The sequence below is a fragment of the Vanessa atalanta genome, chromosome 30 (assembly GCF_905147765.1).
Source record: "Vanessa atalanta chromosome 30, ilVanAtal1.2, whole genome shotgun sequence".
Taxonomy (NCBI): domain Eukaryota; kingdom Metazoa; phylum Arthropoda; class Insecta; order Lepidoptera; family Nymphalidae; genus Vanessa; species Vanessa atalanta.
In genome coordinates this window covers 2672177-2695789 of record NC_061900.1, presented here as the reverse complement: position 1 = coordinate 2695789, position 23613 = coordinate 2672177, and the positions used below count along the sequence as shown (strand labels likewise).

The 23613-nt window shown below is 35.5% G+C and overlaps 1 protein-coding gene across 2 annotated transcripts in view; it reads right to left on the bottom strand.

Moving 5' to 3' along the window:
* LOC125075222 overlaps positions 1-23613 on the bottom strand; it is a 48246-nt gene that overhangs the window by 9984 nt on the left and 14649 nt on the right. For both annotated transcript variants that reach the window (XM_047686915.1, XM_047686913.1), the window contains exons 2-3: positions 8385-8999; positions 325-1148 (exon numbers count right to left, since the gene is read on the bottom strand). In XM_047686915.1, the coding sequence (XP_047542871.1) occupies positions 325-1148; positions 8385-8960 (1400 nt within the window). In that variant the 5' untranslated portion in view covers positions 8961-8999. The remainder of the gene's footprint in view (positions 1-324; positions 1149-8384; positions 9000-23613) is intronic.

Here is a 23613-nt window from a genome sequence, read left to right as displayed (position 1 = left end):
TATTGAGTATTGTCTTAATTAAATCTGAACTGTTCAAAGCAGCGTTAAAAACACGAATTGTAAAATTTTTCAAAAACAAATTTGTCAAATATTAGTAATGTTAATTTAGTTTTTTTTTTCAATAAATTCTATTAATAAGAGATTTAACTGTTGTTCAGTGTATTTTGTTTAAGTAATTGATAAATATTTGGCTCCCTATCCCTTTAAGAAAACTCGTTAAACCCTTTCAAAAGAAAAATGTAAAAGGCAAAAATGAATAAACCCAAAATTCTGATAGGCAATTAAAAAAAAAAGAACGTTCGAAAATTAAACAATCATATTCACCCATAACAGTTCTCCAAATCCAATTGCGTTATCTTCCGGCAATTATTCTTTCTCTCATCGATGTCCAACTTTTGCAAATATTCCGTGAATATCTCCTTGCACGGCCTTCTGTTGATTTGACAGCATTCCTTTTTCGAATAATTATTCGCTATCTCTTTCTGCAAATCTTTGAATTGCTTCATTGTCATTGATGACGTTAACGTCCTGTCCTTTTTCTTATCTGTGACATCCTTATCTAATTCTACATTATCTGTGATACAGCTTGGGTACTCGTCGAACGGTGTTATGTCTTGATACTTTTCATAATCACTGTTCGACATTGGCGATGAAGTTTCGGGAGAGAGTGTATAGTCAGAATTTATGGGGTTAAAAGATGAGTGAGAGTCTGACATGGGGCTTGGGACGTTCTCGGAACGTGGTGGCGTTGGGAATATCGATGGTTTCTCCAATTCCCCGCCATCGATTATCGATAGATCGATATCGTAGTCGTGTGTATGGTTTGCTGTTGAGAACTCCTCAACCGGATTAGGGGTGGGGCTTTTAGTATTCGAAGCATAATTGGTTATTTGATTGGAGATATTTTGATCGTCTTGGTCGATGAACTCCGATAGAATATCGTCGACGTTTCTGGAACTTTCCGTAATAAATTCTTGAGCGATTTGCCAACGATCTACTTGTTCTTGTTGCGAGTTTTGGGCGAAATTTCTTACATTTATTTCGATTTGTTTGAGAGCGAGATCTATTTCGGAACAGTTTTCGCTTCTCGCATTGGCGTTCACTATAACTTGTCCACCCGAAAACGTCTGTTTGTTTATCTGGTTTATCTGAAAATTGAAGATATGTATTAGTTATAACATTGATAATAATAGCCGCTGCAGATCTCGAGGTTTCGGGTTAGAAATTCTGGTCGAGCTGATAAAGTTATCGAGTTTTACTTCCGATTCTCAGTAATAGTCCGAAGTCTGATTACTGGCAGTATTTACACACCCCTGCCTCGGAAAACACGTAAAACCTGGCGCAAGACCACGTTGAAGCTGAACTCCTTCCGGTCGTATCGGATTGGCTGTCCCATCCGATTACAAAAGTGCACACACATAATATCACCATGACCGAAAACGGTCAGGAGGAAATCATCATTATTTCAAAACGAATACTAACAATGCCAGTATTACAAGAATTTTGTGCCTCTTTGACTAGACACAGAATCGTCAGACAATTCTGCCGCCAAACAGCTCTACTTAGTATTATTGAAACCGATTTGAAAGGCAAGGAGTGAGGTAGCGTAACCACAGGCACAGGGGACATAACATCTTAGTTCCCAAGCTTGGTGGCTCATCAGTATACACTATCTAAGGTCCATTAGCTCATTATCTCTATGTCTCCTACCTATTAACTGTTAAGCTTAAGCTAGACATGAGATGAAATCGCCCAGAGATCAGCTTCAAAGCTTCCACGTCACTGCATATATCATACTCAAAACTTATTAATTCAACGTCAATTATTTTAAGAATACACATTTCAGGCATTAAAACTGGGGACCCATTGGTCGAAATTCGACCGTAATTCATTGCTAATCAACATCGATCTATACTACTATATAAATCTGTAGTCTGTCTGTACACTCAATTGTTTAGGCTTTTACAAGCACTTTTGAATCGTTATTTAACAAACTATATTAAGCAATGGTACCACAGACAACTGTTAGTGAAATATAAGATGCGTTGATTCGAACTGTAAGATCACTAATACATAAAAAAAAACAAATGCAAAAAAATATATCATTTATTTTCATTTTAGACATGTCGTGTGTTGTCTTTGTCAGTGTATACGTAAACTACTGTTTCGTGTTTAATATTACGTAAATAAAGGTGTATGTGTTAAACGCATCGTAGTGTGTGTAATGTTTTTTTTTTTTTTTATGTAATGCATATTCTATAAAAGTATAAGCTTTCTTTTTCTCCACGTAAACTTTAATAGTGCAAATTTTTTACACCTCGCGTCGTTTTTGATAAAAAGGGCTACAAAGTGAAGCCATTGCTTGACATACATACATATGTCGTCGATAATGAATAATGATTAACTTAGATGATTTTGTTGTATCTGTGGGGTGTGGACGCGGTGACATAATGAGTCACGTGATCGGAATCGTTTGAAGGGACAACTGTCACATTATGAATTATTTCGAGAGCGATGAGTCGGAAGCTAAATTTTTCTATTGAGCGATACAGTTCGGGCCTTCCTAACGGGACTCGGATAGTTATAATATACCTACTTTATAATTCGTGATTTTTGATTACCTACATAAAATACAAGAATTGTCATATTGTATCGTTGTGGTTAATTGCCTGGGACCTACGCCCTGTACCAGAAGCTCCTACCGATGACGGGCGTGCCGCTGATCTATCGCAGGCGCCGTCATATATATATATATATATTTGACGTATTAATATTTCGTATACATACCAAGAAGTCAGTTGATAAGGACAGATTAAATTAGTATAATTTTGTAATACTTGGAAATCACGTGATCTGATTACAACCCGACCAAAAACAAGAGTTTTTATATTTTATTCTTGTCAATATAGTTCTCGAATATTGCGTCTGAAATACGTTAAGATTCAAAAGCAAAAGTCTTCCAAGTGTTTTATGGGGGGGTGTTAACAGATGAACAATTTGAAGGTTTTAATTGAGATAATTTTTTTTATTATCAGCGATTAAAATTCCTCGTGCAAGAACTTAAGTCTTAAGTCAGAAATAAAACTATGTTTATTAGGTTTTATTATATAACTGGATTACAAATAAGGTTTTACTCAATACGCTGTTAAAAACATTTAGCCGAGAATCAATTTTCCCGCCACGACATGTATCTGTCAATGTTTGTGTTACCAGATTTAAAATATAATTTTTAATAGACAGTGACAAATACTCTTCAGTAATATACAGATAAAATATATTTGTCTCGATGGTCTAATCACGAGCTTATGAGGCTGTCAATTACGAAGTCGTACGTGAAAAACTCAAATTTGTCCATTAAAAAAAATATTGGAGTTTTCTGTGAAGATATATAGCGGATCTCAAGGATTAATGCATTTTTGCTTAAAATCGCTTTGAAAATAAGCCAATATTTGTCGTAAAAAGTCAAGGATAAAAAATGGTTATTGTGGGTTATCCCTAAGAGATAAACATATACTATCGCGGACTTTTTTGAAGACCTTTTTAAGGTGTACAATACTGTAGAACATTAATTTGATCTATCTCGTAGGGTTCAGCCAGCGTTTGCAAAGTAAGCCCCTAATATAATCAGTGTTTTTCTATAATATTGTGCATGTATTATACATGTAAACCTTCCTCTTGAATCAATCTATCTATTGAAAAAACCGCATCAAAATCCGTTGTGTAATCTTAAAGATCTAAGCATACATACGGACAGACAGCGGTAAGCGACTTTGTTTTATATTGTGTAATGATTAGTATGGATTAAAATAATTAATTTATTAGGAATGATTTTGTTAAAACTTTGCCAGCTCGGAAACGATAGTGGAATCTAAATTCCTCGAATGTTGCCATAATTTTTATTACCATTAAGTTTGGTAAATTAGCGTTTTAAGTTCAAACTATGTATAAATACATACAAAGACGTATTTTTTTGGGTTCAAAGAAACGTACACCGGCCATTGGCGATTCTATTGGAAAAAAAATACATCGTCTCAGGTCGGAAACCTACGTACAATAGCGACGATTTGTTTTTAGACAGTCTCGGAGATCAGGTAAAAACGTGTCTAGTATTCCAATAATTTGAACCAAAGTAAATCTGACTTCAAATACGAGACAAACTTAATGCGAGCTCATAATAAAATCATCCTAGCTTACAACATTAGGGGTGTTTTTTTAATTTCTTATTTAAATCATGAATATTTCCCAAACATTATATATATTTTTTTATGATATCGGTAGGCGGACGAACAAATGGGCCACCTGATGGCAAGTGGTCACCACCGCCCATAGACAACAGCGTTGTAAGAAATATTAACCATTCCTTACATCACCAATGCGCCATCAACCTTGGGAACTAAGATGTTAAGTCTCTTGTGTCTGTAGTTACACTCACACACCCTTCAAACCGGAACACAACAATACTGAGTACTGCTGTTTGGCGGTAGAATATCTGATGAGTGGGTAGTATCTACCCAGACGGGCTTGCACAAAGCCCTACCACCCTACCGCCCTACCAGCCCTACCACCAAGTAAATGGTAAATGGCGGAGTTCTGAAGAAACAAAAAAATACAAACAAATTGAGGTGCACCTTTGAAATCGCCTCTACCCCGAGGGTTAAGATTTTAACCCTATGAGGGTTAAAATCTTTAAGCCCTTAATTAAATAAACACTAAGTATCCACTCTGTACTAATATTATAAATGCGAAAGTAACTCTGTCTGTCTGTTGCTCTTTCAAGGACAAACCACTGAATCGAATTTGATATAAAGCGAGCTTGAACTCCAAGGGAGTACATACTACTTTATATGCCAAGCAACTCTTAAAACGCGAACGAAGACGCGGCCGTCAACTAGTACGATATCATTACATAGTACAAAACAAAGTCGCTTACCGCTGTCTGTTCATATATAGGCTTAGATCTCTAAAATTACACAACGGGTTTTGATGCGGTTTTTTTAATAGATAGATTGATTCAAGGGGAAGGTTTATATGTATAATACACGCACAGTATAGTAGAGCAACACTGATCATTGTAGAGGTTTTTAATGTGACCTAGCTGAACCCTACGAGATAGATCAAAGTAATGTACTACAGTATTGTACACCTTATAAAAGTCTTCAAAAAAGTCCGCGATGGTATATGTCTATCTCTTATGAATAACTCACTTTCATGGTGTGTGACGTCATTCTAATTTTTTCGAAGGATTTTATTATTTTCAATTAAAAATCTTCTGCAACAGAAACCTCGCATTCGCACGAGTTTAATTTATTAATAAGAAAGGTCATATTATTATAAAGATATTGTTTTAAGAAGTATTTCTCTCTCTTTCTATCAACTCGGTTAAAATGGATGATTTAAATATAATTAAATACTCTTTAACACTCAGAAATAATGTAGCTTTCTAGCACAGAAAAATTGGCAGACAATTTGCGGTCGTTGCCCCCTGTTCCGGATATTGCCCCCTAAACACGAAAAAGATTTTTCCTCTTTATGATATTATTAATATTATCTTCATTATACTACAAATCCACCCCCTTTTTAAGGGTGTAATTTATTTATAAATAAAATTATATGTTATGAAATTAATTTATATAACACTTGGAAATAATAATGTAACATTCAACCAGTGAATAACATTTTGGTATTGTATCAATAATTCCGGAGATTACCCCCTACATACAAAAAAAACATTAATCTATTTGACAGGTTTTTAAAGTCCATTTTATATTATTTAGTAGAGGTTAAGGAACCCAGTAAACGTTGTGTTATTTAATTCTAATACCTACATATTTACTGAAAAATATCAAATAAAAAATACAACATTTAAATAGCGCGCGAAAACGCTACTTTGACAATATGGCGCTGCAATGGGGTCGGTGACGTCACTTGTCTCTATTGTATCCACCCGACCAATCAGGATCGTTTTGTGTCACGTGACAAACGTTTAAAAAAATGGATTTTTGTATAAATTAATTATATTATTTTCAACTTTCGTTAATAAATAACCATTTTCAAACTTATAATATATACTGATTACAATAATTGACACTTTATTTTTCGCATTGTCAAATAGCCTATTCCGGAGATTACCCCCTACATACAAACAAACAATTTTCACCTCTTTATCTATATCATAAATCATAATCGACAATATCGACGGACAGTCATTAACAAGTTTCATTTGTATATCAACAAAATATTAAATTCATTAAGAATGCAACTGACAGTTACAAACTTGTTACCGCAATGACGACCCAAGATGGACGCCCCTTTCTTTTACTACGTCTGAGAGGTGACGTCACTTCCTTAACCACGTCACTCAGTTATCGTTCTACAATAATATATTAACTAGTATTTGCGACTGGGTTCGCGTGGAAGTTGAATATATTTGTATACTACATTGGTGTGTATTTTACCCCTTACGGTAGAATATCCAGACACGCTTTGATCTAGTCATTTTTAATCAGTATCCCAAAAAATAAGTTTCATGTTTCGAACTTAAAAAATGACGGACTTCTAAGCAAACTTTCAACTTCTGTTTCACTCCCTTAGGGGTAGAATTTACAAAATCCCTTCCTTAGTGGGTGTTTATTCAATAAAACGATGCCACTCCCAAATTTCATGGCCCTAACTTTAATAGTCTACGCTCGGCGATGATGAATCAGTCGATCCGGACCTGTTATTTTATGAATACATATTAATACTTGAAGAAATAACTTTGTAGCCTTTTTATACCAAAAAGACGCGGACGGAGGTGAAAGAAATTTGCCACTATTAAAGTTTACGTGGAGGAGTGCAGAAAGCGGATATTTTCATAAAATATGCATTACAAATACATTTCAATAGTAAAAAAAAACATCACACACACACACTACGATACGATTTTAACAGATACACCTTTATCTACGTAATATTTAACATGAAACATTAATAGTTTACGTATACACTGACAAAGACAACACACGTTATGTCGAAGATGAGAATCAATGCCATTATGTTCAATGTGTTTTTTTATTGTTATAGTGTACAAGGTATTGTCCAATTCAGCCTTATTTTTCCTAATTATCTTTCGAATCAACGCATCTTATATTTTATAAGCAATGAGATACGGTCGAATTTCGACCAATATAAATAAATATTGGACAACATCACATATGTGCTCTGATCTCAATGCAAGTAGCTAAATCACTTGTGTTATGGAAGAAGTAGTAACGACGGTACCACAAACACCCAGACCCAAGATAACATAGAAAACTAATCAACTTTTTCTACATTCGACTCGGCCGGGAATCGGACTCGGGACCTCGGAGTGGCGTACCCATGAAAACTGGTGTACACACTACTCGACCACGGATGTCATCCAATTATATCAGATACGTAAACGCTATAAATAAAATACTTAACATCTTCCAAATGATTATATAATGGTATTCGTTTCCAGTAACCAAGAATACTGTAACTAAATATATATATTTTTTTATTCGACCTTTTTTTGCAGAACCTTCACAGTATACATTTTTAATTTGATGTCATAAATACACCAATTTAAACATATAACAACATATAACATGGATTTTAATAGTGCGAAGTATTCGATTTTTATTTTTTTTATTTTTGTCGCTTGCTATTCGTAAAGATAATTTAAGTCAATTAATATTTTATAACAGATTAATAGTTTTACTAATAGTTTAAATGGCCAAGTAGTTAAAACATTCGATCTTAATGTACCACTGAATTTCCATGTACTTATTTTATGTTTAAAAATCATCTTCATGAAGGAAAACATCGCTAATATGCCTTTTTTGGATATATGCAGGTGGCTTGAGTGAACTACTTGGTAAGTGATCATCCCAGAAGACTAACCATCCCTTACAGCATCTTGGAAACTAAGATGTCCCATGTGCCTGTAAGTAAACTGACTCACCCTTCAAACCGAAACACATTAAGTATTGAAAATATCTCAGAATAGTGAGTGTTAACCAGCACAAAGCTCTACCACCAAGAAAACGTACCAAGATTATTTTTTTATGATATATTTTGGCAGGCGAACTTATTGGCCACCTGATGGTAAGTGGTCACCACCGTTCATACATAATTGGCGTTGTAAGAAATATTAACCATTCCTTACATCACCAATGCGCCACCAACCTTGGGAACTAAGATGTTATATCCCTTGTGCCTGTAGTTAAGCTGGCTCACTGACTGGCTCCCATTAAACCGGAACACAATAACACTGAATTCTGCTGTTTAGCAGTAGAATCTAAGGGTGGTAACTACCCAGACGGGATTGCACAAAGCCCTACCACCAAATAACGATCAGAATAACCAATAAACATAGAAATTACCTGTCTGTAAACGCTGTCTGCTGCTTCCTGGCCGTATGGGTGGACCGAAGTTCCAAAATCCGCCGCCCGATTCCTAATCGGACCTCTCGACACGAGAACAGTCTGCAACTTTCTTTTCCTCTTGTCATCTTCTTTGACTTTCTTATCGGGGTCAACTTTTAAATTCTTCAACGAATCAATGAGCTTCAGTTCGTCTCGTTCGTCCTCTGAATCATTTGTAATTGAGAATTTTTCCGCGTATCCACTATCGTCAGACGGCGAATCTATTCTAGCAGATCTGTTGTCGTCTTCTATAATCTTATAGGAGAAGTTATCGAATTCATTCTCTTCTTCCTTTATTTCTTCTTTCTTCTCTATTTCTAGTTTATCGAATTTGTCAAGTAGGACTGATATCGGTGTTGCGGTTTTCTCTGTCGGTTTCGTTGCTGTCTCATTTTTTACTTCTCTCTTTTGTTTGACCTTGTCTTTCTTCTGGAATAGGGCTTGGAAGGGTTTCTTGAGGAGGTTCTTTATCGATTTCTTGTCGTCAGCCATTGGTGAATGCGGTTGAAGGTTCGACACCTTAGGACTTCCCATAATTGATTTAATCTATAACGCTTCTAAGTGTTCTGGCATCTGAAACAATTGATATTTCATAATTAAAACTTTGTAACAGTTTAAGAAAACAGGTTTTATATTTGTAACGAAATTTAAATTTTGAATGATTCGAACGTTTTAAAGCCGAGATGGCCCAGTGGCTAGAACACGTGCATCTTAACCGATGATTTCGGGTTCAAACCCAGGCAGGCACCACTGAAATTTCATGTGCTTAATTTGTGTTTACAATTCATCTCGTGCTCGGCGGTGAAGGAAAACATCGTGAGGAAACCTGCATGTGACTAATTTCAACGAAATTCTGGCACATGTGTATTCCACCAATCCGCATTGGAGCAGCGTGGTGGAATATGCTCCAAACCTTCTTCTCAAAGGGAGAGGAGGCCTTTATCCCAGCAGTGGGACATTTAAGGGCTGCTAATGCTAAAAAAATGAACGTTTTAATAATACTGAAGTTTGTCAGTACCTACTCATCAAAAACGAAAATCACTAGTCAAATAGTTGAGGATGAGGCACTGTTGAGGTATTCTATAAGATGAAACTCGAAATCCACTGCAGAACACGCGAAATGTCAAATCAAATCAAAATATACTTTTGTAGGAAGCACAGCCTAGCCCCACCGACTACGTTCTGAGCCGAGGTGCGATCTCATAGGAGACAGCCTCAGGACGAACGTCACTCTCGAGCCCGAAAGGGTTCACCTTAAGGCAGAGTTTTCACACTCGCCCCAACGTTCGGTGACACTGTAAAGGCCAGTAGGGTCAACAGCAATACTTCAAGCAAGATACATCCGTACACTCAGAGGCATTCGTACGTAAGTCGTCGGAGGGTTCACTCGCTTGTATTTTATTTACATTGTAACATCGTGAAATGTAACCAATTTATCATTTACGAAATTTATCAAGTTTATTAAGACTAAATTAATAAATAAGTCTTATTATTCATTAAATGAGTACTTTTTAGAAAAAAACGCCTCGATTCAGGCTCGGGTTCCATCACAGGACACTATATATAATTTTTGTAAAAAAAAAACATCATTCTAAATCTGTTTATTTGAAAAGAGCAACTATGCGAGTTTCTTGCCGTTTCTTCTCGCTGGAGACTTTCCGATACGGTGGTATTTAAATATCGACGATTCAAAAACGCTTCGTTGTGAAGTTTACTTGAATAAACTTGATTTGATTTGATTTGTTAAAGTTTATCACCTGATATATATTTTTAGCGAGCAGCCCTAGCCTCCAATACGGTGTTACGTCAGAGAATGTCATAATTAATATCACATAATTATATATAATGATTACAATCGAAACTATTTAGTTTACATTACTATGTACTTATAAAATTATTGTTATAATTAGTCGTTTAATAATTTGTTAAATTCTAATTGATACTATTTCATTTGGCATATTATTTAAGACTGGCACAAATACTTTAGATCGATTGATCTGTCACGAGAAATATCATGAGATTGGATATCATTGAAAAATATATTTGTCGGAGAATTATTTATTTATTTATTTAACACTTTTTTGTACACCACAAGCACAATCACAAACGATTACAAAATATACAAACTAATAAACTAATGGTGAAACAAAAGGCGGCCTTATGGCTTATTAGCCATTTCTTCCAGACTACCTTGGGTTAGAGGATTGTGTTTGGAAGACAGTATAGGGTGGTGCAATTTTAAATACTCTTAAAATAAATACAACCTAAACACATACAAAAATAAATAACAGTAATAAATATACAATATTATGCATACGTACATATATCAATAAATACATACATACATACATACTTACATTCATACAAACAAATACATATACATACATACATACCTACCTACATACATACATACATACATACATATATGACGTTATTAAATATTTGTCATAATCATGTGAATGTGAATTATTATAAAACGTGATTTTATTTTGTCATCTTAAACTACTGAAATTAAAATATACATGTAAAACAAACCAATAATCTAATATATGGAATTAAGCAATTGTTTTTTTTACTTAATCCCTCTTCTGATCTTTTACACTTTTAAGAAAGGTTCAGAATTTAGATTCTACCAAGATGAACTGGCATGAAACTCACCAGTTATATTTTCCAATATTTCAAACCCAAACGATACAATTATATAAATACATCCTGCATTTTTATAATCCGTCTGATATGCAATATTGACAATATTGGTTACGAAATTTACAGGATACAAGTATCAAAATGGCGTGTCAACGTAAATCGGTGAGATAAAAAATGCATTGTTACAGAATCGCACTCCTGAACCGTTTTGTTTCCTTGTTTATATATAGATCGAGTTTCCAATACCTACTTTATTTCACATAAGTTGTAAATGCTCGATGTTGGGACTTGTCATTTGATAATGTCATTCAAAATGCTTCTGTTGCCAAAATAAAAAAAAAAAATGTTAAGGAACGCTTGTGTGCGAGAGGTTACTCTACAATTAGTGAGTTTATGATTGATAGCACGCCTTGGGAATTACACGATCGCCTCCTGGCTATGTCTATTCATATTCAATATACGTATTTAATTAGTTTGACAAAAAAAAAAACACCCGTCGAGTTTCTTTCGCCGGTTCTCAGATCAGGGTGTTTCCTTTTCCGAACCGGTGGTAGTGATTGATTAGACTATCAATAAGTAAGTGTAATGCTCTTTATTAAACAAAGGAATTTGAGTTTGATAAAAAAAAATATTTTAAGTCTTGGTAGGTACCACTCGACCGCCATGCAACAATACTTAAGAGTTTGCGAGTCAGTGTACAGAGGCACCAAGGACATAACATCTTAGTTCCCAAGGTGGCGCATTGGTGATTGGTAAGGAATGGTTAATATTTTTAAAGCTTAATAAATAATATTAAAAAAAAATTAAACAACTTCATTTATAATATTACTAATTGTCGCCCGCGGCTTTGCTCGTATTTAAGAGATTGGTCGTCAGCTGATAAGCATAAAAAGTAATCCGTGACCTTCTCAAATTCGGTTCAATGGTTTGTTTTAAGAACAGACAGACAGACATAATTACTTTCGCATTTATAATATTAGTAGAAAAACATAGTTTACTAGCTGATATTTATAAAACACAAACTCCCAACCGCCGTTTTACCCCCTTAGAGGTGGAATTTCGTTAAAGCCGTTCTTAGTGGATGTCTACACCCTATAAGGGACCTACCCGCCAAATTTCAAGTTAGTATGTGTTATAATTTATGAGATTTCATGATTAATCAGTGAGTTCTATTTTCGCAGAAGATGAGCCGAGATAAGATTTTAAATTAACGTGGTTATTTTTATTACTAACAGTATTTAAAACGGGATATTTACCATGTTTTTTTTATTTTTATTTGGTGGAGCTCGATATTTCGACAATATCTACGAATGTCTTGTTCACGAGAAAAATGTTAGTAATGAGCCGAGATGTCCCAATGATTAGAACGCGTGCATCTTAACCGATGATTGCGCGTTCAAATCCAGACAAGCATCACTGAATATCCATGTGCTTAATTTGTGTCAATAATTCATCAACATCGTGAGGAAACCTGCATGTGTCTAATTTCAAAGGAATATAATATATTTGGAATATACTCCAAAGCCTTCTTCTCAAAGGGAGAGGAGGTCTTAGCTCAGTAGTGGAAAATTTAAAGGCTGTTTAATGTATCTATGTATATATAGATATATGAATCAATGTATACATAGCAGTCTAGCAAAAACCATCACGACATATTAATGACATCTTACATAATATATCGTAACACAATTACCATCAAACACTGCTATTATATGTATAATATAAACACGATAGTGTGGGAACTCCATATCGTAGATACACGCGGAAATATTAAGCTTAAAGATTCTTTGTCCTCGCCTGATTTACCATCGATAACATCCCATTCAGTAAAGGTGATATCAGACGGTTCATTCGAGTGATTGATTCATTTTTCTTTCATTCCACGTTCTTAGCTGGAATGACGTTAAAATAACATTCATTCAGTTTCATTCAATATGGCGTCGAATGAAGTCGTGTCTCTTGGAATAAGTTTAATTTGTGATCATTTCATTTCTCTCTGTGTTCAGACTGTACATTTTTCGTTAATTCGGAGTGGGAATGAAAGCCGAATGAACCGATGCAACGTCGTTGGATCAGTTCACTAATGAATTCATTCGGCACTTTGAGTGAAAGATGCAAAATGAAACACGAAAATGAACAAAAAATGAACCGTCTGATTCCACCTTAACGTGATTATCTAACGAGTTATACGACGCGGCTTTGTGTTAATAAAACTAACATATCCACATAGTGTGAAACATATTCGGTTTCCGTCTGTATGCTTGGATCTTTTGAACTACGCGCCGGATTTTAATGAGGTTTTCATTAATAAACAGAGCAATTCAAGGAGGTTTATATGTATGTCATAGTTGAGAAAGGCCGATGATTTTGGCTTCCCTAGTTGGGAATGATAAAAGTTTTTTTTATGTTTGTTTTTTATATAGAATTTGTATAATTATAGACCCTTTAGTTGATAAAAAAAAGGTTGGTGCGAATGCTTGTTGACTTTCAGACAAGATATATTATATAAAATTTTATTTAACCAACATAATGTATTTTAAATATTGGAAAAGATAGTATAATATAGAAGTAACTACTGATTGTCTTGCCGTTTCTTCCCGCTAAAATCTTCATTCCGAACCGGTGGTAGTGGCTTTTGTAGCGATAACTTCTTACGGGAGGGTAAACCGCTTCGTTACGTAACGCGTTACGGCGACAGTCTGCCTGGTTTCCCTTTCTCTTACCCATACGGCAGCGGGCGGGCTCTTCTTCTCTCTCTCTCTAACCCACAGCGCTAGCCGTATTTCGGACAGACGATTTTTATTAAGTTATCACTGTGTTTCTCATGTAAGTGTTTTTTTTTTTTTTGAGAAATAAAGATCTTTAAACATTAACAGAACTACCGAAGATTTGTATCGCTCTTTCTATTACGGAGAACCGTATCAGATTACGTAACTATTTTACAAGAAAGCGACTTAGTTATTTTCTATTTTTAGTTTATAGATAAAGATATATAAGCGTTATTATGTTGTAATTATGATTATAATGAACATGAACAGCAACGCCATCTAGTGATAAAAAAAACACACCTCCGTTTGAGTGAATGTGTCATTCTTTGAAAATGAATTTTCAGTTAAATTTTGGCTCCTTTCCTAAATCCAGTATTCTTTTGCTAAAAAAAAAAAAACAAAAAAAAAGCAACCTACTTAATATTTTTATTTTGCAAATAGCACATATCTATATATAAAATAAAAGTATAATTCTATCTGTACGTGTGAAGTATTTTGTTGATAAGATAAATACTGGGGGTAATTCTTGTCTAAACCTGATGTTGCCTGACCGATTACAGTGACGGTCAATCTCAAGGAAGACCAGTTAACTACGCAGGACATGTTATAGTTCATAAGTGGATATATTCAATTTAAAAAAAAATGTCTGTATGGGCCACGTCACACGTAAAAATATAAAATAACGACAAAATTTATAAAAATAAAATGTAAAACAAAGGCACGGGCACCTGTGAGCCTGTGGATGTTGTAAATTAAATTAAAAAAAAAAAACACTTCTCATAAGCCAGTCGGTAAATCTGAGTGATATTCTACCGCCATACTGCTGTAGGTACTCAGTAGCGGCCATCTTGAATATCCGTCGATCCAAGATGGCCGCATCGCTGCGCCGTCAAATAAAAACAGAAACGACTGGAAATAAATTCAGCAGGGCTTTACGTGCTGCAAATATTGTACACACTTCCAACTTCCAGATCGGGTTTTCACTGAGAATTTTTCGCTAGACAAACCCGATAACTTTTGATGATATAGAAACGGAATAGCCAAACGGTAAAACGGCAACGATTTCGATTCGATAGTGACAATTCATTAGTAGAATCGTCCCCTGTTTAACTTCAGCGCAAGCCAAGGTTATTTATATATAACTTTTCTTCGAATATGTATGTCTATAATTGAAAATAATGCCGCGTACATATTCGTTATATATAAGCGCGTGTACGTCATGCGTGTTATTAATTTGGTTACTGTGATCTTTGTTCGTGAACTTGTAAGACTTCATTGGGTTGATTATTCGTGTATTTTCTGCCTCTTTGTTATATGTTAACTTTTAATGCTGCATATCTTAAGGTCTTCGGTTCAAACGCCCGTTCTAATTCTTAAAAGCATCAACCATGTCAGCCTGTAAATTTCCCACTGCTGGGTTAAGGCTTCCTCTCACTTCGAGGAGAAGATTACGAGAATATTCCACCAAGTTGATCCAATGCGGGTTGGTGGATACACATGTGGCAGAATTTCGTTGAAATTGGATACGTGCAGGTTTCCTCATGATGTTTTCCTTCACCGCCGAGCACGAGATGAATAACAAATTAAGCACATGAAAATTCAGTGCCTGGGTTTGAACCCGCAATCATCGGTTAAGATGTACGCGTTCTAACCACTGGGCTATCTCGGCTCTATCATCTTTCTTGAACGTGACTAATATATCCGTTTATTGGTGTACATTTGATTTGAAAATCATGAACTGGAGTTTGGTGCCGAATTTACAATATGAGGATTGTCCAAATGTCTACGAGAAGTGGTGACCATTACCATCAACAAATGCCATGAATAAAACGATAGTGTAACCCAAAAAAAAACAAATGCAGTTGAATTACACGATATTTTGTATTGATCCTGTGCCAAAAGTCCAGGCGATAACTACTCCATAAAATCGTTACGAAATTCAGCGAAAATGTATACGATAATACTAAAAAAATATAAGATTTTAAATTTACACGGTTATATATGTACGAGTATTTGAAACGGGTTATTTGCCATACTGACAGACCGACTCGACACGAGAATCGTGAACAAGATTCGTAGATAACGTCGAAATATCGAGCTCCACCAAATAAAAATAAAAAAAACATGGTAAACATCCCGTTTCAAACACTTATAGTACTAAAAAAATTCCCTCGTGGATGATCGTCTTAGAGATTCTAGACAGAGCTAAGATGACTTCACAACTTAAATCTTAACCGACTCTAAATGATATAATTTATTCCAAGCACAATAATAACAAACCTAAATAAACAATTTTGACCTTGAATTGCCGCGATATCATTGGTCGAGAATTTTAATAATCTGTGATATTTACTAGGGCTTTGTGCAAGCCCCTCTGTGTGGGAACCACCCACTCATCAGATATTCTACCGCCAAATAACGGTACTCTGTATTGTTTTGTTCCGGTTAGAAGGGTGAGTGAGCCTGTGTAATCACAGACACAATGGGCATGACATCTTGGTTCCCGAGGTTGGTGGCGCATCGGTGGTGTAAGGAATGGTTAATATTTCTTACAGCGCCTTTGTCTTTGGGCGGTGGTGAACACTTACCATCAGGTGGCCCATATGCTCGTCCGCCAACCAATGCCATAAAAAAACAAAAACGAAATTATTATGAATTTTCAGAATGGCGGCCTTAATTTTTGCGAAGTTGTTACGAAACTGGAAGTTAAATTAACATTTATATAAATAATTAAGTTCGATGTCTTCTTGCAAAATCTAAAGATAATTTACTAGTGATAAACTCCGGCTTCGCACGGGTGTAATGCTGATACTAAATATACTACATTTATGTCTTTATATAAAACTTTCACAGCTTTTTTGTAATTAAACAATACAAACCGCTATGTCCCTGCGTTTTAAATCTGTAATATCTTCGAAAATATTCATTTAAATTACACGCTGTAAAGGGCCATATTGATCTATATTAAATGTACAATGTATTTAAGGCACTTAATTGGATGAGGATTAATGCTGTATTGCTTAAAATCGCTTCGAAAATTAACCATTATTTCTCGTAAAAAGTAGAGGATAAAAAATGGTTATTGTGGGTAACCTAAGAGATTGACATACACAATCCGGACTTTTTTAAAGACCTTTTTAAGGTGTACAATACTGAAGTACATTATTTTGATCTATCTCGTAGGGTTCAGCCAGCATTATTTACGACATCACATTATAAACCTCTAAAATTATCAGCGTGCCTTTATTTTGTGCATGTTTTATACACATAAATCTTCCCCTTGAATCGATCTATCTATTAGAAAAAACCGCATCAAAATCCGTTGCGTAATTTTAAAGATCTAAGCATACATACGGACAGACAGCGGTAAGCGACTGTGTTTACGTAGAGATTCATATAACTATCACTATACGATCGGAATTAAAAAAGTATAATAAATAAAAAGACTTTCGAATTTATTGTTAATACTGATTACGATTGAAGTCATTATGTAGTTTGTCTTCCTAGAATCGCATTGGTGAACATAATTATAGAAGTGTACTTCAATGAAGTATATCTTGGTGTTCTGCCAACACACTCATTAATCGATTGTCTGCCTCAACATTCATGTTGAGTCAGAGGTTTACATGGAGAGATTTATTTTTAGTAAAATAATCTTATATGACTTTAACCTGTAAATTTTCCCACTGCTGGGCTGAAGGCCTCCTCTCCCTTTGAGGAGAAGGTTCGGAGCATATTCCAACACGCTGCTCCAATGCGGTTTGGCGGAATACTCATGTGGCAGAATTTCGTTGAAATTAGACACATGCATGTTTCCTCACGATGTTTTCCTTCACCGCCGAGCACGAGATGAATTATAAACACAAATTAAGCACATGAAAATTCAGTGGTGCCTGCCTGGGTTTGAACCCGAAATCATCGGTTAAGATGCACGCGTTCTAACCACTGGGCCATCTCGGCTCCCTTTAACACTAGAGATTAATTTAAATTCTCTATGAACTTTTGCAATAATAACATATAAAAAATATATTAAAATTTTTTTTTCACAAATATCTTAAATTAACATTCTTGATATGTCATCTGTTTTCGTTAAGGGCGTCCGTATATCGTGACGGCAAACGGCACTACGCTCTTTTATGACGTCACTTCTCTCCTTCCTCTATTGTCTTGTGGGGGTATCTGTGTGTTACGTAATGTTATATTCGACGACCTCTGTGGTCGAGTAGTGTGTACACCGGTTTTTCATGGGTACGCCACTCCGAGGTCCTGGTTTCGATTCCCGGCCGAGTCGGTGTAGAAAAAGTTCATTAGTTTTCTATGTTGTCTTGGGTCTGGGTGTTTGTGGTACCGTCGTTACTTCTGGTTTTCCATAACACAAGTGCTTTAGCTATTTGCATTGGGATCAAAGTAATGTATGTGATGTTGTCCAATATATATTATTATTATTTATTATTATTAAATTACAATAAACAAAAATAATTTTCTTAAGAAAACTCAGACAAACAACCTGTTTATGACCCACCGTTGAGATAAGGCTCTTAAGGATACGGGCTTAATACAGAACAATTAATTACGTAAAAATAATTCCCAGGATTTAAACCCATAGTCTTAATTTAACATGCAGGCGTTCTAACCACTGGATCATCTCGACTATGTCGAATATCTTGTAAAAATAAACGTATCTAACGTCGTATTAAAATAATCTTTCCAATCGATCTTTCCATTACCATTTTATGTTACCATTATCGTACCGTTCAGAAGTGGTAAGGCTTTAATTAAATTGTAAGTAATTTGTGTTTTGTGTAGCGATTCGGATAACGGTTGTACGAGTCTATCAAGCACAAATCAATTGTGACGCAGACGTTGATGGAAACATTTATGTTCTACGAGGCTAAATATAAAATTAAATTAGGCTGAATAATTACATTTCAAAGCTAGATTAAAAAAAAAAAAAGATAAACAAAATATATTTGTCGTAAGGTGTTAGGTATAAACTCAAACTCAAATTCCTTTATTTATCATGGAAGCATTACACTTACTTGTTGATAGTCAAATCAAACACTACCGGTTCGGGTCTTTTTTTGTCAAATTTATTAAATACATATATTGAATATGAATAGACATAGCCAGGAGGCGATCGTCTCATTACCAAGGTGTGCTATCAATCATAAATTCACACGTATAGTAACCTTTCGCAAACAAGAGTTCCTTAACAATTTTTTAAATTTGGCAACAGGAGCATTTTGAACGCTTTCTCTCTTGTGGGGTACAATCTTGCTTTAAACCAAAGTTTATGGATTTTGGGTAAGTGGTATGAAAATCAAAGAGCAACAAACAGACAGAGTTACTTTCGCATTTATAATAGTATAGACTAGCTGTGACCGCGACTTTGTTCAGTTCGCAGATTTTACTATAGCCTATTAATTCTGTATTAAGCTTTTGTGATATTAAGTCGTTGGTGGGAGGCACCCGACGTGACGGCGGAGAGGTGGCAGACGCGAGGGCTGCGCGACTTTATTATAGCCCAAGTTACTCCTTATTACATCAGCTATCAGCCAGTGAAAGTCCCGTCAAAATCTATCCAACCGTTTCAGACAGACAGACAAAAATAGTATGCAATTTCGGTATTTTAATATAACAAACAGACACTCGCAATTTTATTATATGTATGCATAGATTACAAAACGCCTCCTCAGTTCATACTACGCACTTGTTGCTTTAAAACAAACTTAATAACATAGGTAATATACTTTCCAATGCGCTTGTATCTACAATTTTACTCACTTTCACTTTTCGAAAGGTTGCGAATCATCAAATACTTAAAATTTAAGACGTTTCGGATGAAAACGAGAAGCCAAGAGAGCCTGCTGTTCACCAAGGTTGCTGTTCACAGCATATGCAAGTGAATGAACTCCAGGAGGCCAAGCGTTGTGTTGCGGTTTGAATAGTCGGAAATGATCGTGATGGTAGTCGAAGGTTCGACTGTTGTGGAGTCTCTGAAATTGTATTTGTGCCGAGACTGTAAGAACATAGACTAGTTTTTGATATCTAAGGCCTTACGACCAAGTCGTAAAACCGAGCGAAGCCGCGCGACAACTATACCTAAAAAATATTATTCATAATGTATATTCACAGTAACATTGATAACTTTGATAGAATTAGTTATCATCATTGTATGTTACTGTATAAACTCGAACTACGGTAAATCTTACGATTTTCCAGTAAAACCTAAGATTTACCGACATGAGTCGGTAAATGTAAGTATTTATTATAAAGGGACGACTTTTTCGGACTTTTACTGTTCCAACCAAACCTAATGTAAATTAGATTTACCAAGTGAATGATGGTAAAAGTTAAAATCCCAAAGTTTTATGGACATAATCGGTAAATCTTAGGTTTTACTGGAAAATCTTAAGATTTACCGTAGTTCAAACTGTTACAGTAACATGTACACGAGACATAAGGAGAGTCTTGTAACACCTAGTTTCCGACTCCGCCGTCAGATTCATACATCACTTGGTGGGCTTTGTGCAATTCCGTCTTGGTAGGAACCACCCACTTATCAGATATTCTACCGCCAAATAACAGTACTCTGTTGTGTTCCTGTTGGAAGGGTGAGTGAGCCAGTGTAATAACAGGCACAAGGGACGTAACATCTTAGTTCCCAAGGTTGGTGGCGCATAGGTGATGTAAGGAATGGTTACTATTTCTTGCAGCGCCTTTGTCTATGGGCGGTGGTGACCACTTACCATCAGGTGGCCCATATGCTCGTCCGCCAACCAATGCCATAAAAAAATAATTCAAATCGTTTGTAAAACATACATTAATAAATAACGTAGCTTATATATACGATAAAATATCATGGAGCTAATACTTGTTGACTTCCAGGCAGGATGTATTATATATAACATACATTTATATGTATAACTGTATTTAACTAACATAATTTCGTATTATAAATGTCGGAAATGACTAACTTCTGACTTACAAAATAGCTTCACTTAATATAGTTTCAAACGTGCTTGTAAAAGCCAACTTGAATAAAGTATATTTTGATTTAGATTAGTCTGACCTATTGAACATTAGCCTGTAAATTTCCCACTGCTGGGCTAAGGCGTCCTCTGCCTTTGAGGCGAAGGTTTGGAGCATATTCAATCACGCTGCTCCAATGGTGGATTACACATGTGGCAGAATTTCGTTGAAATTAGACACATACAGGTTTCCTCAGGATGTTTTCCTTCACCGCCGAGATAAACACAAATTAAGCACATGAAAATTCAGTGGTGCCTGCTTGGGTTCGAACCCGAAATCATCGATTAAGATGCACGCGTTCTAACGGCATGGCACGGCAAATCCGACACAGGTGAGTTCAGACGCTGGACTAACAGATAAGCTTTCCAAGGCACGAGGGCGTAGGGACTGCTATTTTCAAATTTCCTTGAACCTTGAAAAGTTGGACCAGGCAATTGAACTCACAGCTTATCTGCGGTCCTATAAAATCTAAATACATCGTTGCATATGACGTATTCAATCGATCAATTTGAAGGCTAGAAGATAGATCAAATGTTTTACATAGATCTTATTCCTTAGTCTCTAAAGTCGATTTTTGTTTGATTGATTGACTAGTGTATTTAGTACCTTATATATAACGGACTGAAGGTCGTTATTATGTATCGTTATGTGTTTTATGTTTATAAATATTTCGAGAATGTTCCTGATATGAAATACCAGTATTTAAATATAGTTATCGTCGTATTAGGTGGATGAGTTTTTTAAAGCTGGGCGGCCTCATTCAGCTTTGCCACCCCGGGCATTGTCCGCCACTGACTGATGGTACTGAGCCTCGACTCTTTCCGGTTGCCTCGGTTTATGCTCTCACCGGGTTATAAGAATGGGGAAAAAGAGAGTGCACCAGTTTGCACACACTTGTGCACTGTATGACCTGCGATAAGTGGCTTCCTTCCTAGACGGACTTGCACAAATCCTTACTAAGTACACTCTGAGCTGCATCATAGATTCAACTTCTAAAAAGTATCTTGTCCTGAGGTTTTTCATATAATAATTGTCACCCTAAGGTCATTAGGACTGTTTACATTTATGCTAATAATGATTAATATATCTCTGTTTACAGGACGTTTATCCATCGTTTTGTTTATGTTTATTCAATCGTAGCATGTTTTATGTAAAATCTAGTCATAACATTATATATCTAAAACAACGTTATATATTATGGCTTCGTCCAATCACAAGGCACATAAACAACTTTGACATTGAATTGACGCAATGTCATTGGTCGAGGACTTGAACGATCTGTTCCATCCACGTTGTATGTAAATCTTATGGAACTTTTGTCAGAGTGTAACGAAAAAGATTGTTCTAGAGTGGAGCGTCAGCAAAAAAACTGGAAAATGTTGATCCAACTCTGTTCATGTCAACAATATTTTAGCAAACTTTAGGTATTATTTCGTGCGATTTCGTTGAATTCATACGGAACAACCTTCTTGCTAATAATAAATTCAATACAAGCCAAGGATTATTTGATCGACTAGGTTATTGAGGAAAACACAAAAAAAAATTCCGCTGTATCCCATTCTTTTTTAAGTTGGTTCAACGAATTCTTAATTTTGCAGCTTCAACAGGGGACAACCAGTCGCTTCCAGACACTCCAATTTTATTATATGTATAGATAACAAAATAAATTAGTTGTACGCGTCATCCTGCTTATGTTTAACCAACAAAATTGGCGACACATTTGCAATGTTAATCCAACTGTTGGCAGCTGGCCCAGAATATGGTACTCGATGACAATGAACATGTCTTGCCTGCAAAGTGTTGTTCGAAAAAAATCCGACGTATCTTTGTCGGACATGGTTTTAACTGGGATTATTCGCTCTGATTTGCATATTGGTATTAGAAAACGCGAGACGAATGTCAAGTGAATTTGGCAGGATATTTTGCCATATGGTCGTAAAGTTTAGTCAACGGGAAGCACCCGAGTGTTGACTGATTTAGAATGAGATAGTGAATCCGTATGACGTTTCTTGAGTGAGTAAGAGAGAGATAACGTATATATTTGAATAACGTTTTCATTTTATATCGAGCACTAGCTGCACGTCCTTACTTTGTCCGAATACATAAAAATTTGGAATTTCCAAAAATCTTTAACGAAATCAAAATATTCCTTATTCGAGTGGCCTCGTAAAAGCACTTTTGAATCTTCATGTTACACTTGATTTCAATGTAAAGCTTAAATAAATGTAAGTTCTGATAGATTCTACCTAGAGCCGTCAAGATTCAGTACTTTTTGCCACCATTTTAATTACAGAATATATCAATAAAGTACATTTATTTTTTTATATATCCTTCCCAGAAATCAACAATATCAAGATTCTTTATCTGTAATATAATCTTGTTATGAGTTATATGCCTTATCTATCGATGTATTTTGACATAATCTTTAAATTTTTAATAGGTAAATAATGCCTTCGTTTTAAAATAAAACCAAATGATGTTACCGAAATTTATGTCACTAAAATTAGATAAAACAGGAAATGTGGATGTAGTCCTGAAATTGCGGAAACGGGGAGGGGGGGAGCTTAACCAACTGCTCAGGAGACATTGTAGTGCACAAATCTACTCTAGTCGCATTTTGGAGTCCCAACATAAACCTACAAAGCTCGCTGAGCGCTGTCTGTTATTGGAACACCTTTCTGCCCATAATAAGTCATCGGATATAGATTTCTTTGGGTACGCAACGGAAGAGCTTTTATGAG